We start from the raw sequence: 12,888 nt of genomic DNA on the forward strand, positions 1-12,888 counted from the left end.
TCAAATGGTATTTTTATTTACAACTTTTGGAGAAAGCACCATACTGCCTTCCATAGTGGTTGCACCATTTTACACACACACTAACAGTGAAGGTTCCAGTTCCTCCACAACCTCGCCAGCATTTGTTGTTTGTTGTTCTGTTGAATTTTGCTGTTCTTTCTGGGGTGAGATGATATGTCATGGTTGTTTTAGCTTTGAAATTCTTGAAGACTCTTTCTTCCCCTTCTTGTCCTATCTCTAGCAGTTGGCAGAGTACTTGGCACTTTCTCTGCTTTGAAGAAAGGGTTGTAGGTACAGTCAGTGAACTAGGTCAGGGTGACAACAATCAACTTTGAGTCCCGGGCTGCTAGCAAGCTGTTCTTAGCCACTGAATCAACCGTTGCAGCAACAGCCACTGAGTGTGTGCCAGCAGCCATTCCACGGGCAGACATTCTTCAGACACAGGCTTATCCCTGCTGAGACTCTGCACCTTACAGGTGAGGAACCCTGTGCCTCACATCCAGAGTGGTACAGTCAGAATTTGAACCCAAATTTGATCTTCTAGCTGAGTTCATGTCATCCATCACCTCATGCCTGGATGACCCAGCAATTGTTAAAATAGAAACTTTGTTCCAGTGTCTGAAGGCTCCAGACCCTCTTAGTCTCCCAAAGGCCACTGATTTGTTCTTCCCCCATTTGACATATTCCTCTTCAGCATCCCCTTCCAGCCTCTTTGCCCACAGATAATTGGCATGTTGGGGTATACATGCCATTCCTGCTTGTCTTTTTCCTCTTTATGGGGGAGTGATAAGGATGACAAAGAAAGAAAACTGGAAATACTGATAAAGTAAAATTGTTGCAGATATGGAGACTATAAAAAGAAAGTAAATAGAATTTGAATCCTGACTTCAGTTATTTGTGAAAATGGGTGGCCCAGCTGATCATGCTGTTTCAGAAGGAGTGACACTTATTTGGAGGACAAGAGGCCTGGACACGGTGGTCCCCTCACCCTGTGACCAGGACAACTTGAGAATAATATTGAGACCGAAGATGGCATGCTCTTGCCTTTCCTCACTCAAGTGATACATGTCCATTTTTGGGTAAAACCAAACAGAAAAACAGCATAGTGGTGCTTATGAAATCACCTTATATTCTGACTCTCATGATGAGGGAGTAAATTAGAAAACAGGTGTTATTTATGTAAAAAGTATTTAGAATATAACTATTGGCTGGATCTAGAGAAGGAGAGTGGTGAGGGACTGAGAGGAATAGCTCTGATGGCCTACTGGCAAGAAGCTGCACTATAATCCCAAATACACGCAGTTCAGTTCAAGGCCACCAGGTCCTTTGCAAGAGAAGGGGCAATTTTCTCCTATGCAGTTAACTGCTTCTGAAAACCTGCCAGAGGGTAAGCTATGGGTTGATTCCAACTCTGTGGTTCACAACACACGATTTAGAAATTCCTGGGTTCCACAGTTTAGAAATGGCTAATAACAGAAAGTTTGGCAGTTCCAACCCACCCAGCAATGTCTTGGAAGAAAAGCCTGGTGACCTACTTGTGAAAGGTCACAGCCACTGAAAATCCCACACTCAGTCCTACTGGACACAGGAGGCCACTGTGAGTTATAGTTGACTAAGTGGCAGCTGATGCGAGTTTGGCTTGGATTTTACCCAACTGGGGGAATGTTAGAGCAGGGTGGGACTCAAAAGGCTCCCAGAGTCATCTCCTTCTCTCCCTTCCTGAATGTCAAATAGGGCAGTCTCATCTCTAGAGACCACAGGCAATCTGTCTCCACTTTCTTTCCCTCACCCTACCTCATGGTTGTTAGAGATCTAGGGAAGGCATTGACTAGAAAGGGTATAATTACAAGTGCTTGTTTCATAAGGTTCTCAGTTTTCCAAGTATCAATCATGTCTGGCTGTTGTAACTCTTCTTTGGGCCTTACTGGTGCTGCTAAACGTGGTTTTAGAAATTTCAGAATAAATAAATAAAACTGGTGTTGTATCTCTTGCAGATGAGAATCCAAGTGGCCTGGCAGCTCCTGGTTTCCAGAGTCAGGAAGGGTGGTGGTGTGAACATAAATGTTTTTCTTCAGTTTGGCTTGATTAGTGTTGGAAAAAAAGGGTTTGAGGAAGGAGAGGGAGAGGCTACAGGAAACCCTAGCAAGGCCGAAAGAGGAACCTGGACACATGTTTGGTTTTCCCCCTCATCCTACCCAAGTTGTATCACAAATCAGTTTCATTCTTAGTTCTGTTCTTCCATGAAACCAGCTGTCCCTAGTTCCTCAGTCCTAGGTCACCCTGAGCCACGTAACACAAACCAATTCCATCCAACCAGGGTTCTATCTCTGAATCAGTGTGAGAAAGGGTATGGGAGGTGAAGGAAAGAAACATCCCAAGTAAGAAAAGCCAGGTAGTCCAATCCTGATCAGAAGACTGTTAAGAGAAGTCAGTGTCTGGCTGGAGAGATGTTAATTCTGCAAATCTTCCTTAGAGTGGGATGAATTTCACTTCTCTTGTGTGCACGGACAGGTGGCACTGCTTCCATGTCTCCAGAGCAGGAGCTGGGCAGCTGAAATTTCACCCTCAGATTGAAAACCTGGAATGGGACATAAGATAAAACCCCTGCTCCCTCCCCACTAATCTTTGCAGTCTATATGTGTACTCAGGGGCAGTGTGCATTTCTGACTGTCTTGGAGAGGGATAGTGTGTATAGAATGGACAGTGTTCTCACCACCCGTTCTCTTTGTCCAGGAGAACATTTCCTATTACTATTGTAGCGGTGACCTCCTCAAAATGAGGCAATTTATGTCTTGGGGCCGGGAGGTTATGGAAAGAAAAGGAGATTGAGGACAAAGGGTTGTAGGAGGATTAGGCATCAACAATGGCAACGAGTTTGAGTGTGTTTTTGTTTTCTTTTTTTGATTGAGGTAAATAAAAAAAGCTTTATCCTGCAACACTTAGGAATAAGAATCCATCCACCCCCCATAAGTTCAGACCCTGCTCTTTTCCTCACATGAGGCTCTTCCTGTACTGGCTGTGTTGGGAGCTCTGTCTGAGGGGGGAGTCTGGGGTCTGCAGGTCCATCTGTTTGTACAGGTCCCTCAGCTCCCTGACCTCCTGCAGCACCCTCTTGGCCTGGCTCCAATTGGACGATGCCTCCCCCAGCAGGCGCTCAGTCTCCAGCAGCAGCTGCTCTGACTCAGAGTCAGGAGGAGAACCAGGGGGGTCCTTAGCCTTTCGCTTCCCGTCTCCCAGTCCCTGAACCTCTGCCAGAAGCTCCTGAGTCTTCTCCAGTTTCCGTGCTACCAGGTCCTGGATCCGGGACAGCTGTCCTGGGAGGGGTAGGACAGAGGTCGGAGGGTCTTCTGCCCGCAACTGGAAGGTACGGGCTGGGGTAGTGTCCCGCTGGGATAGGATCTCCTCCAGGGAGGTGCAGCGGCTCTTCTCTGTGGGGGTCAACTTCTTGGGTGCCTGCGGAGTGTAGGTGGCCCCCTTATCTGGCTTTTGCCAGGGTCGAGAAAGGCTGCTTGCCCGGTCTGAGGGGGGCTGGATCCGGTCCGAGTCTGCTCTCCGCCGAACGCCAGACAGCTGGGCCACAGACTTGTCCAAGTCCACTCGAAAGCTCTCGGCACAGGAGGTGGGCTCCTCAGGGGAAGGGTCTTCCTCCTGGATCAGGTCCAAAGTCAGCATCCCATCCGAGGTAGACGTTGAAGCCTAGAGAGAAACAGGGTGGGGACAAAGAGGGTAAAGGGTCAGGAGTGAGGATTTCATGACAGAGATGTAAGTTGTGCCCATTTTCTTCCTCAGGAGTCCCTCCCTGAGTGAGCACCCTCTAGACAAGTCCTTCTCTTTTATTTACTATTTCTTATTCACATGACACAAATTTGAATTTATTTATTTTCCTTTAATTTCTCCTGCTGTCCTTCCACGTTCTCTAGCTCACTACGTATTTCTCATAAAGAGCATCTTCATCCTCTGCGTTGTGGACAAGCATTGCCTGGGCCTGAAACACATGCGATAGTCCACACAGCGCAGAGATGATCTCCTACGACCAGCATCCTCGGAGACACACCCCCCAGTCCTCACTGCTATTTGAGACTCAGAACCTCCTGTCTTAAAAAGTTAAACTGCTCTATCTCCAGAACAGTAAAATTTAAAGTAATGAGGTGTCAATTAGCTCAGTAATATTCACACCTATTTTAGCCATTCCTCATGGCAACTTTCTAGGGCAGATGTTTTGCCACTAGAGGCATGCAGCATCAGTGAAGCACAGATAATAAAGCTCACAGCTAGACTCACTGGACTCTAGAGCCTGTCCTACTATCCCTGCCTTCCTTCCTCCCTAAGAACTTAGAGCTGAGACAAATAAAGGAAAGCACAACTTTGTATATTACAGCATCTGACTATGACTTTCCTCCTCTGAAAGCTTGTGGCATTTACTGTTGTCACCTACCAGGACAGATAGATACGATGTAACAACTTACAATGTCAAGGACAGCATACTGTCTTTGTAAACACATTCTGGTTTGTGTGTGTTGGTGTTTTTTTTTCTTCATTATTATTTTGTGTGCATGTACCGTCAAATCAGATCTGACTGGTACAGGAGGATACTGCGCCTCCTTCTCTGGCAGAGCATCTGGTGGATTCGAACCGTGTTCCTCTGGGATTGCAGTGCAGCTTCTTGCCACTAGGCCACCAGAGCTCCCCTGGTTTTTTTTTTAAACTTTCTTTTTGTGTATGTCTAATTTTACCCCCCCCAAATGATAAACTTATTGAAGACAGGGACTTTCGGATTTGTCGTAGGCGTTTATATGTATTTTTTATCAGACTGGGAGGCAGGACAGATGGTCTTTGACTTTGGAATCAAGAAAGTCACAACAAATACCTTTGGCGATCTGAGAGAATTCTGAAATGTATGACATGGAATGTTTTCCCGAACTGTTTGCTTTCTCGCTGTCTTACGTACCACGGCCATTAGGTGTCCCCGGGTTGGGGGGCGGCGAGAGTGCTGGATTTTTGCCCGGTCTCGAGTAGGGTGGGCGAGATAGCTGTCCTCTTCAACGGTGACCTGCAGACATGCACTGTGAGTATTAGAGGCTCTTCAGAGACTATCTGTCCCAAGCCAGCATTCCCTGAGGTCTGGATCTGCCTGGACTAGGAAATGAACTCATTCTATTAATGGCTTCTGGACAAATTCTATGGGCAAAGGATTTCCTGGACATGAAGAGATTCCATGACCTAGCCCAAGGCATGCTGGTTCATGCATTAAAAATGAAGAGAATTAACAGAAAAGATATAGAGAGAAAGTGGAAGGAGAAAGGGTTTTCAGAAAGATAAAGAAGTAGGGCTGGCTAGGGGGCAGTAATATAAACAGAGCCTGTGAAGGTGCCCTCCCTCTTAGTGAGTCCCAGCTGGTTCCTCACACGCTCCTGCATCCCTCTCCCCAAAACAAGCCCCCAACCTCGTCCAAGATTCGGTTCTTGGCTCGGGTGATAGCGGAGTTGAGGGCATTGATCCACGACTCTTTCTCTTCCGGACTCACTGCTAGGAAGATGAGGTTGGGTGCCTGTGAGGGGAAGATTCTCGTTTCAGCCAGAATGACAGAGTTGGTGTCTCACCTTGACAGTGAAGAAATAAGAAATTATAGTTTCATTGTCTTAGACCCAGGTCCTGGAAGGAGAGATCTGCTTCCCAAGTCATCCATACATTAAGGAAATCCAGCCTCTATTACAACTAATGCCACAGCTCAGAAGTGACTGGCTACTGGGACAGGACTGGAGATGATCAGAGGAGATCTGGTAAAGGAGAAGTACTAAAGGAAAGATCTTTAAATATTTGAAGGAATAGAATGCAATAGGAATTGCACAAACACATCCTGTATTACCAGGCTGTGTGGACTGGCAACGGTATACTTGCTATGATTTTTTTTCTTGCTGGGTTCCTTCAGAAAAGAATTAAGACTCAACAACTTATCAGGGAACAGGGAGGGACCTGTGATTTTTCTCTCAAGAGAGGTATGTGCTTATTAAATGGAAAAAAGAGAGAGAGAGAGAGAGATGTATATGGGTGGGTGGGTGCGTGCGAGCATGTGTGCGTAAGTGTTAGAGAGGATGTTTATGACTGGACGGTTTCAAGGCTGGCCTGTCTAGAGGGAAGGAAATGGCTGTACTATTTTCAGGTTAATGATAAAAGTGGAGATGAACTCAGGGTATCTGAGTTGACAGAGCTAAGAGAACCTGAAGGAGGGAACCTGTTCTTCTATCACATGCCCCCAACCCCATGCTCTGCCCAGGTGGCAGACACATACCGTATTACCAGGCTGTTTGGAGTGGGCTAGGGTGAACTTGCTATGGTTTTTCTTGCTCCTGCTTTTAGATTTCCGCAGCTCTTCACACTTCTCATAGTCACTCAGGTCAAACACCTCCTGAATATTTTTCTCATCTTTTACCTGGGGTTGGAGGTGAGGAAGGAAAGAACTGTTTAGTTTAAAAACTAAAAAGAGAGAGAGAATTCTTAGTCTCTTCCCTTAATATTGTTAGTTTAGGGAAGTCATACGAACCATAAAGAAGCCTGAGGTAGAGGGGAGGAATAGCAGGACAGGAATAGCAGCCCTCTTCAAGGCCCAAGGCCCACAAGCAACAGGACGGAGCACTGCTAGGGCCTGCCTCCTATGGTAGATTGCTGTTAAAACTGCTTGTCTCTACTCCCTAAGCCAAGATACCATTGGTACCAAGATACCAAGAACCCTCTGTGCCTTTCCTCATCCTTCATTCCCATTTTGTCCTTAAGAGGACACAGCTTACCAGGCTAACAGTTAGAACAAATCGCTCTCAAGTCAGTTTGCCCTGAGGGCCCTTGACTGTTCAGAAGGCGATCAAGGTTGGGTCTACCCTCCCAGGGATGTCTGGAGGGGAGGAAGAGCTGCTTTTCCTCTCCCAGTTCTTGTTTGCACGTTTCTGCTGTAGCTGTCTTAAGTCTACCTTGCTCCCTCCTCTAATACAAACTATTACAAAGAAACTCTTCAATTGCATTCACTTCAGGGAGCTTCATCACCATAGGAACAGCAGAACCCTTGGTGGTGGAGTTTGTTCAGACAAGAGGAAAAATACAACAGCAATTCCTATCCCTTCTTACTCCAGTCCAAAGTATCATGGCAAACCAGTCATGAAAAGCTTTTCCTTAGTCTACCATTCTCAAGGTAAGGATAGCTTCTTCCTTACCTAGAGAGAGGTGTATGAATCAAAAAGGATACAACTCTGACACACACCTTTCCTAATTTTAAACAATGCAGTGTTCCTTGGCTCCGTTCGGACAACTGCTTCTTGGAATAGGTATAGGTTTTTGTATAAATGTAACAGAGTGTTCTGAGTTTCGCATTCTTCTCAAATGCCTTTGCATAGTCACTAAAAGAGATAGACATTCTTCTAGTATTCTCTGGTTTTATCCAGGATCCATCTGACAACAGCGGTGATATTCCTATTGCCACGGCCTCTTGTAAACCTAGCTTGAACTTCTGGCAATTCTCTCCCAAAGCACTGTGCTAGTCATTTTTGGATGATCTTCAATTCCCCTATTATCTATGAGTCATAGAACTATGAGCTAGCTGTACTTGTTTCAATGGCTCCTAACAACAACAACAACAGCAGGTAAGGATGCACCTGCAATACCCCTAGCACAGTGGTTAAGCATTTTTCATGCTAACCAAAACATCAGTCATTCAAACCCGCCAGCTACTGTGTAGGAGAAAGACAGTCTGCTTCCTTAAGAGATGATAGCCTTGAAAACCCCATGGGTCAGCTCGACGATTTCCTAGAGAGTCACTGTGAGTTGGGATCCAACTCAATGGCAGTGAGTCTGGTTTTGGCAGGACTAAATTTCACACTTGGAGGGAAAAAACCCTGCTACTTCTGTCCATTTTAAGATCCCAAGTCTTTTTATGGCCATAAGGTTCCTCCTTCTGTTGAAACCTCACCCTTCCTGCTGTATTATCCATCTTACTCACTGGTCTACCCTTGGCAGCTTTACCAAATAGCAGGATCTTAACTCTCTTACTGAACATCTAGTAAGAGAGCATGGTTCTATCTGCATCCTCTACTAGCCTTTTCTGAATGTCACAATCTTTCTGAATGTCATTAATCTTTGTCTCTATAGATCCACTTTAAACTTTTCAGAGTCTTTCCTCCTCTTCTAAGATGTTCCCTATTGGCCTAGTACTCTGAACCAAATCAGAGACAGGAAACTAAGTTACCATGTTAAGCTTAGAAAATGTGTTCACCCTTTGAGAATGAGCTGGTCACATTTTCCTGAGATGAGAGATGAAAACCACCAATATTTGTCTTGTTAAAACGAAGGAAGCAGATAAAAGTAGCCTTATGCCTTTCTTGGAAGATATCCACTCTCCCTGACTGGAATCTTTCACATAAGAGCCCTACAGGAATGATTTATTAAAGAACAGTGAGGCTGGTTACACAATTTGAAGAATGTAATCAACGTCACTGAATTGTACACGGAGAAATTGTTGAGCTGTTTTGTTATGTATATTTTCACAACAACTGAAAAAACAAAACTCTGAAATAGGAATCATGTGTGGTATGGAGGTGACCTCATCTGTCCTCCTGCTTCTCATCATCTTCCGAGTGGGGGAGTTCTGCTTCCATTCTCCAGCCCATTTATAGTCTTGCGTCTGCCCATCCTTCTGAACTGCTGCTGGACCCAGGGTGCTGACAACTGGTGTAGACAGAAGATCTCACAGCCCCACCCCAGCCTTCTTGTCTATTTGTCCAATATGGCCTGGCTCCTCCAGGGCTCTTCCCTTCCCAAAGCCCCCAGATTTGGGCTGGGAAGTGAGCAGAGACTGTGAATGATTCCAGGAACAAGATACTGGCAAGGGGCATTCAAGAACAACTGTCAGAAACACGGGACAGGGGTGTAGGCTGATGCATCACGCCTCTCCCTCCCGCCTTCAGAGCTGAGACTATCAGCAGAGGCCAGAACTCTTGGAGAGGAAAGTGCTGGGCGTGGGTATGGAGCCAGGGGAAGAGGGTTACTTGTTCTATTTTCCTCAGGGGAAGGGAAAGGAAGGAAAGAACCTATTCTGGCATAGACATAAGCCGATAAGGAGCTCCAGGGAACAAGAGACAAGCGACAAGAGGTTAGCCTTCAGTGTGGCAAGAGACGAGAAAGGGGGAAGCAAACAGCAGGATAAGTATATTCCAGTGTCAAGGAAAGACAGCTTACCCTAGAAGCTTTTTCTCTACTGTCCTCCCACCCCTCACCCGGCCTGTCCCCGAATCTAATTCCCAAAGCCTCATTTATAATTACTCATCTTACAAAGTGAATCCCTCTTCTCCCCCTGGATTGTTGTGGCCTACAGAAAAGGATGCTTCCTATATTTGTCTTGGGGGGGAAAAAGCCTGAACCTTATTTCTTCTACTATGAGGCTTTCCTAAGGTTGAGCTTCTGTTCATATACATCTGCCCTAGATCATGAGGTACTTCAGCCCTCTCATAAAAAGGGTACCCTCTGAGAGTTATCAAAACAATTATTAGTAATTCAGAAGGGTTTCTTTGGTGGACACAGTTGTGGGATATCCTGCCATTTACGAGGGCAAGTAACCAAACAAAACAAAAAAAAAAGAGGAAAAATGGGTGCAAATTCTGGGGAAGTGAGTTAAGGATTTTTCTGCATAAACACCTAAATTTAAGTAGTATGTAATACATTAAAAAAAAATCTTGAAACTACTGGCTCTAAAGTTTTGGGGAAGTGGACAGAAAAAAGCCAATTGCCTCCTGTTGGTTTTACTGTTAACAAGCTCATTGCGCCTGAGTAGAAATTCAGTTGGAATTGACTCACGGCTGACGTTCCAGCACACATTTAGAGGCTATACACTGCATGGGAGGACACTGCCCATCCTCCTCCCGGGGAGCTGCTGGTGGATATGAACTGTGAGAGAGGCACTGCCTTTGAATCAGCAGCCTACTCCCGATGGGCTATGCTACCAGTTTCCCACCTTTTTGAAACATGGAAATTAACTCCAAAGAATAAATTCAATAGGCTTGTCCCTTCTTTGCAATGCTCTTCCAGAAGAGGACAGTTAGCTCCACGAATATCAGATGCTCCTGACTCACAGGGTATCAGACCTCCTGAACTGAAGTCATTCTATCCTTCCCCTGCCTCTGAACTCTTTCTTCCTCAAACAAGAATTAAGTATACTCTTTGGGCAAATATGAACAAGAGAAAATGCCTGGCTCCTTCTATTCTCTTACTGTTCTCAAACTTCCTTTTGACGTGTGGGAAATTGTCCCCTAATTGCTCATGAAGGTTTCCTGCCATTCTGAAGTTCAAGGAGGAAAGGAGACATATTTTGACACTTGGTTTCTTTCTTTTTTTAATTTAACATTCAGAAATGGTGGAGAAAACTTTCTTTAGAACTTGGTATTGGTAGAAATGAACAGCCCTCCAAGAAATCCCCTGACAAAGTTCTCTCTCACCTTGCTCATAAGATTCTCCATGACCAAGTTTCTAGTTTAGCTGAAACAGCTAGGTCTAAACACTCTAAAGAGGGATCTCTCTGATCCTGGCAGAGCTCAGTTTTTCCCTTGCTGCCTCCGATAAGGCCTTTCTCTTGGACTCTATGTGTTTGTTTCAATGCCCTAAAATAATCTGTTTACCTAAATAAAGTCTACTGAGTGTCTACCACAGTAAGCAGAAGATCGCAGAAGTGAGAAAGGCCTTCCCAGTTAGCCATGAGTGAGAACAGAGAATCAGAGAGAGGAAGGGCCCTTGGAAGAGGAACATAAGACGATCTCCTAGTGACACAGCCAGAGAGGTGGGGACTGAATAATTTTTGTCTCACAGGAGACAATTATCAATTAAGATTTCTCAGTAATACTACACATTCTTGATTTCAAGAGGTAGGGACTAAAGGGAAAAGTATGTGAAGTCAGATTCTTACCAATGTCAACTATGATCTTCATTTTAACCACTGAGTCACAGTTATTGAGACAGAAAGGGTCTATAGTTCTATCCCAGCTCCCAGGTTCAAACTATGGTGTTGAAAGGGGTAGACTATGCATTTATTTATTTAAAAGTCGAATTAAGCATGCACCTGAGTACTATTTTGAGACTTTTGTTCCAAGAGAAGTAACTGCCTGCCACTCACAGGTACTCTCCGCAAGGTGATGGGAGGGCGGCGCTGGATTGCATGCATGTTCCAATGTTCCTAGGTCTGCAGTAATATGGGGTGGCTGGGCTGCTGCTATGACCTGTACATGCCCCTGCTAGAGACAGGAAGGAGGAGGCTGGCTGGAGCGGGCAGCTGCGACAGGAAAGGGTGAAAAACTGAACAGAGCATTTCAGCAACAACAGCAAAGGAGAAAAAAAAAAGTCTTCCATGCAGCTTAAAGGGAGCTCTGGTGGCCTACTGGTAAGGAGTTGGGCCAGCAACCAAATTTATGCAGTTTGGATCTACCAGAAGCTCTACAGAAGATGGGAGGGCAATCTCCTCACCTAGAGGGCCAGCTGTGTATGGGTCAGTTCCAACTGACGGTACACAGCAGCAACAACATGCTGGTCATAAAGGTCAGAATAAGACAAGGGGCACTTAAAACTCTGGGTACATCCTCAGAGGACATTTTTAGTATTGTGAGACAAGTATTTGCAAAGATGTCTGACCGGTATTTGCAAAGAGGTAACATTAAATAAGAGGTATACTCAACTCCTAATTCTAACTCAGGACAACTTCGCACTCAAGGGTGACCTTTCCCTGCATAAAGATGGAGTAGAGAAAAATCGTAATGCCGAACTTGCTTCAAGAAGGAAACTGGGGTGGCCAAGGGGGTGACTAGAAGCAGAGGAGTATCTCTGTGCAGAAACAAAGTGTGAAATCCGAGCAAACAGGAGCAGTTAGGGCAAAGGGCACCCACCTCCTTCTCAGAAATGTAGAGCTGGTCCCCTTTCAGCACCACATAGCGGTTTTTCCAAATCTCCCTGAAAATCCCTTTCCCGCAGAATTTCCGGACCCAGCCGACCTTCTCCGGCAGTGCAGACTGATGATTTCCATCCTGAGGCCCCTACCCAGGGGCCAGATAAGAACCATATGAATTGGTGATTATTGATTTTTCCTCCTCTCAGTTCCTCTCTTAGGACCCTCCTCAATCACCCTTTCTCCTTGCCTTTCCTATGACCTCTCCACCCGGGGCTGGAGTTGGGGAGCCAAAGGTTGGGACCCCACTTCTAGGCAGGTTTTCACTCTCAGGAACTCTCTCCCCCAACCGCTCCTCTCCCCCTTCTCCCAAATAAACAACTGAAACTGTAAGAGGCAGGGGGCTGGGCCTGCGGGCGGGTGGCTCCTAGCATTTCTGTCCTTGTCCCCCACGCGCCTCCCCAGCCGCTCCCCTCGAAGCCGCGGGATTAACGGCGTTTTATTTTATTTCTCATTGTCTGCTTGCCACTGCAGAGCGCGATGCAAACCGATGCTTGTCTCCGGGCGGGAGGGTGGGAGTCGAAGAGAGAAACTAAGTCAAGTAAAAAAACCCCAAACCCAAGTAAACAAACAAAAGCCCCCCGCCCGGTGCCGGTTGCTCCCCGGCCGCGGGGCTCCCGGGCGCCGGCCCCCCGCCCGGCCACTCGCCCTGACGGGCCCGGGTCCCCGGAGCACAAAGTCAGCTGCAGTGGCCGCGCCGGCGCGCGCACTCACCCGCTTGGCGGAATTGTTCTTCTTCATTCTCCCGGTGGGCGCCGACGCGGGGGCAGGGGGCGAGGGCCAGCCCCGCCGAGGGGGCCGCGGTCGCTCTGAGGGGCGCCTTCCCGGGGGGGAGGGAGTCGGAGCTGCCCCCGGCGCCGCCGCCGCCGCGGTTCCTCCCTCTCGCGGACGCTCCCCCTCTTTGTAGCTCCGGTTACACTAAG

At 46.6% G+C, this 12,888-nt stretch overlaps 1 protein-coding gene across 1 annotated transcript; it reads right to left on the minus strand.

Annotated features, from left to right (window-relative positions):
* Positions 1-2,874: 2,874 nt before the first annotated feature.
* PLEKHO1 (pleckstrin homology domain containing, family O member 1) lies at positions 2,875-12,882 on the minus strand. Its single transcript, XM_006902224.1, has 6 exons — positions 12,680-12,882; positions 11,907-12,053; positions 6,290-6,430; positions 5,444-5,548; positions 4,949-5,050; positions 2,875-3,696 (listed from the first exon to the last, which is right to left on the minus strand). Exons 1-6 carry the CDS (start codon positions 12,704-12,706, stop codon positions 2,992-2,994), a joined length of 1,227 nt encoding a protein of 408 aa, XP_006902286.1. The 5' UTR covers positions 12,707-12,882; the 3' UTR covers positions 2,875-2,991.
* Positions 12,883-12,888: the final 6 nt, after the last annotated feature.

This window comes from Elephantulus edwardii, unplaced genomic scaffold, assembly GCF_000299155.1.
Source record: "Elephantulus edwardii isolate Elephantulus edwardi_28Jun2011 unplaced genomic scaffold, EleEdw1.0 scaffold00384, whole genome shotgun sequence".
Classification (NCBI taxonomy): domain Eukaryota; kingdom Metazoa; phylum Chordata; class Mammalia; order Macroscelidea; family Macroscelididae; genus Elephantulus; species Elephantulus edwardii.

What these genes read in the sequence shown, in the direction of transcription:
- PLEKHO1 (XM_006902224.1), bottom strand. Translation starts at nt 12,706, where the DNA reads ATGAAGAAGAACAATTCCGCCAAGCGG. An exon ending in TCTACATTTCTGAGAAGGAG is followed by an intron (nt 6,431 to 11,906) that starts GTGGGTGCCCTT and finishes CTCCAACCCCAG; the next exon opens with GTAAAAGATGAGAAAAATAT. An exon ending in CCAAACAGCCTGGTAATACG is followed by an intron (nt 5,549 to 6,289) that starts GTATGTGTCTGC and finishes TTCCCCTCACAG; the next exon opens with GCACCCAACCTCATCTTCCT.